Genomic DNA, 2,385 nt, shown 5'->3' on the forward strand with positions numbered 1-2,385 from the left:
TGTGCATAAAATGATGGTGAGCACTGCTGTTTCACACGCACCCGTTGCGAGGCCGGGCTGTGCTGGGATGAATGCATAGAGGGCAAGGAGGTGTTATAAGACAGCAAGCAGGGCTGCTGACGGCCTGTCCACGGATGCTGAGGAGTGAGGCCACAGGCCAGATGCTGATGTAGACGGAGACTTTGTGTTCCTGCCCAGGCTGTTTGACTTACTTTCCCTCCGTTGGTATTCTATCGGAGATTGAAGAGCTGCAGCAGACAGGAAGATATGTTGCATTATTCAGACAGACCAAACTCTTAAAATAAACAGTCGTAATAAGAAGACTGAGCTCCGGTACCATTAAGGAAGTTCCTCTGAGTCTCTAATATCTGGACCACATACTGTGCAAGCCGCTGTATATCCGGAGATGATGCCTGCATGATGAGCGCGTCACACTGCCGTCAGTGCCTCGAGAAGTCAGGACAACAGCAATGGATCTTCTTCAGAGTGCTCCTCCACACCAAGGCAGCTTACCTGCAAAGCACAACATGCTCATTTTGAACATTAACAAAAGCACTCAACACTCAGCACTCAAATATAATCTCACCTTGATGCTGTTTTTAAAGGTGTACCCTGGCAAAGGGAAACCCTTTTTCTTATCAATTGGCTCACTGAAGATGACCAGCTGCTCAAACAGGAAGACCCGCCTCTCCCTCGCTTTGGACAGGAAGCCACTTTCCTGCTCGCTGACGGAGAAGGTATCCTGCTGGAGCAGCTTCCCCTGAGCCGTGATTTTCCCCTGAGCAGTACATATATCATATACCATTGTCAAAGAACACAAGTCATCCCGGATATGCGTCTTATTTTTTAAGAACACATTAAAAAACGGCTGGGATCTTACCTCAAAACCTTGGAGCCTTCCCACATTCATCATATCATTACATCGTTTTGGCACAAAACACATAACCTCCACTGCTCTCTGAGTCAGATGGATAGCAGTGAAAACATAATTTTAGTGTGCGATTGAAATGATAAAGCATTTTATTGGAGTTACCATTTCATAATGAGCTCGTACCTGCAGCTCCTCCACATCCTTCCCAGCTTTGCTGTAATACTTCAAGAAGTCCTGAAGGTGCCAGTCAATAAGAGATTTATTTTAATTTTTCATAAAATAAACTGAAACAACTTGAATAGAAAACTGTAACATAAAGTAAGGAAATAAGGACTTATAATGGTTCAGTATAATAAAAACCTCCTTGTGACTAGGATCAAAATCAGTGGCTGAATTGAATTTTTCATATTTGGCAACCGGTTGCAAAAAACTGGGTGACAGCTGTTTGCAACCAGTTGCCGAACCTTTTGCATTCACTTTGCACAGGTCACCTGGACCTGTGCAAAGTGAATGCACAGGTCACCTGGATTGAAGGAAACTGTCTCAAAATAATAATCTCCCTCTGCAACCACTCTCAGACAGATTGGAGAAGGTTTTTAAATAGCTGCCCTCTAATTTAAAAAAGCAAATGGATTTTCAGTAAGTTGCAATCAGCATGAGCCTGAGTACAACTCGTTCGCAAGACATCTTTCTGCAATAGAGAACTTGACTCAACTGGTTACCCGCTAGTTGTATGCAAGGTTGCTGAGAGCCTACTCACAATTTTCAGTTGTGAATGTTTTAATTTAAGTAAATTAACCCTTTTACTATTTAATATTTTGATCATTTTGATGTTTCCTGAATCAAACGAATGACAGATTATTTTAATATTAACATGTAGCAGGTGCCATGCAAGTGAATAGGTCATCTTTTTAAGTAGCAAACCTTCAACAGTAGCTGATACTTCATGATCCTCTGAACAGGTTTGATAAGCAGGTCATTGAGCTGCAGTCTGTGACCCAGCTGTTGTCTGAGATCCTGTCAGAAGAAAATGGAAAGAAATGTGAAAAACAAGGGTTTTTTATTGCTGAAAAAGTCATCTCTGGGGACAGAGACCGTTGGGCTCTCAAAGTATGTCTCGATGTATTCAGAGACAATGTGCTCGGACTTGGGTTTGTTCTGACAGTAAACCACATACATGTGAAGACGCCGCTCCTGGAAGTGGAAGAGGGATAATGGAAATTATTACAAATAAGTGTGGAGCAATGAGCAGGGTAAGAATTACACCTTAGAATTAGACATGCTGCAGAAACTTAAAGAAATAAAGATGTTTGGCCCGAAAATCAAATCAAAATTATGAGTTTATTCTGTTTTATATTCCTGCTGTAGCACAGCGATACGGATGCTCGACTGTAAAGTGCCAATAATCGTTTTCCACACCCTTCCAGTTTCTCCACATTTTGATGTTTTACATCAAAACACAAAATAAAAGTTGCTTTCTTGTGTTTATGTTGCCGTTTGCAATGATGATATCA

The 2,385-nt window shown here is 41.8% G+C and overlaps 1 protein-coding gene across 1 annotated transcript; it reads right to left on the reverse strand.

The window, feature by feature from the left end:
* Nucleotides 1–456: 456 nt before the first annotated feature.
* LOC120742206 (rho guanine nucleotide exchange factor 25-like) lies at nucleotides 457–1,899 on the reverse strand. The gene is made up of 5 exons (XM_040045374.1): nucleotides 1,796–1,899; nucleotides 1,055–1,105; nucleotides 881–958; nucleotides 587–778; nucleotides 457–513 (listed from the first exon to the last, which is right to left on the reverse strand). The coding sequence occupies exons 1-5, from the start codon at nucleotides 1,817–1,819 to the stop codon at nucleotides 457–459; spliced, it is 402 nt and encodes a 133-aa protein (XP_039901308.1). The 5' UTR covers nucleotides 1,820–1,899.
* Between the last annotated feature and the right edge of the window lie 486 nt (nucleotides 1,900–2,385).

Source organism: Simochromis diagramma, unplaced genomic scaffold, assembly GCF_900408965.1.
Source record: "Simochromis diagramma unplaced genomic scaffold, fSimDia1.1 OVJJ01000060.1, whole genome shotgun sequence".
In the NCBI taxonomy this organism is placed as follows: domain Eukaryota; kingdom Metazoa; phylum Chordata; class Actinopteri; order Cichliformes; family Cichlidae; genus Simochromis; species Simochromis diagramma.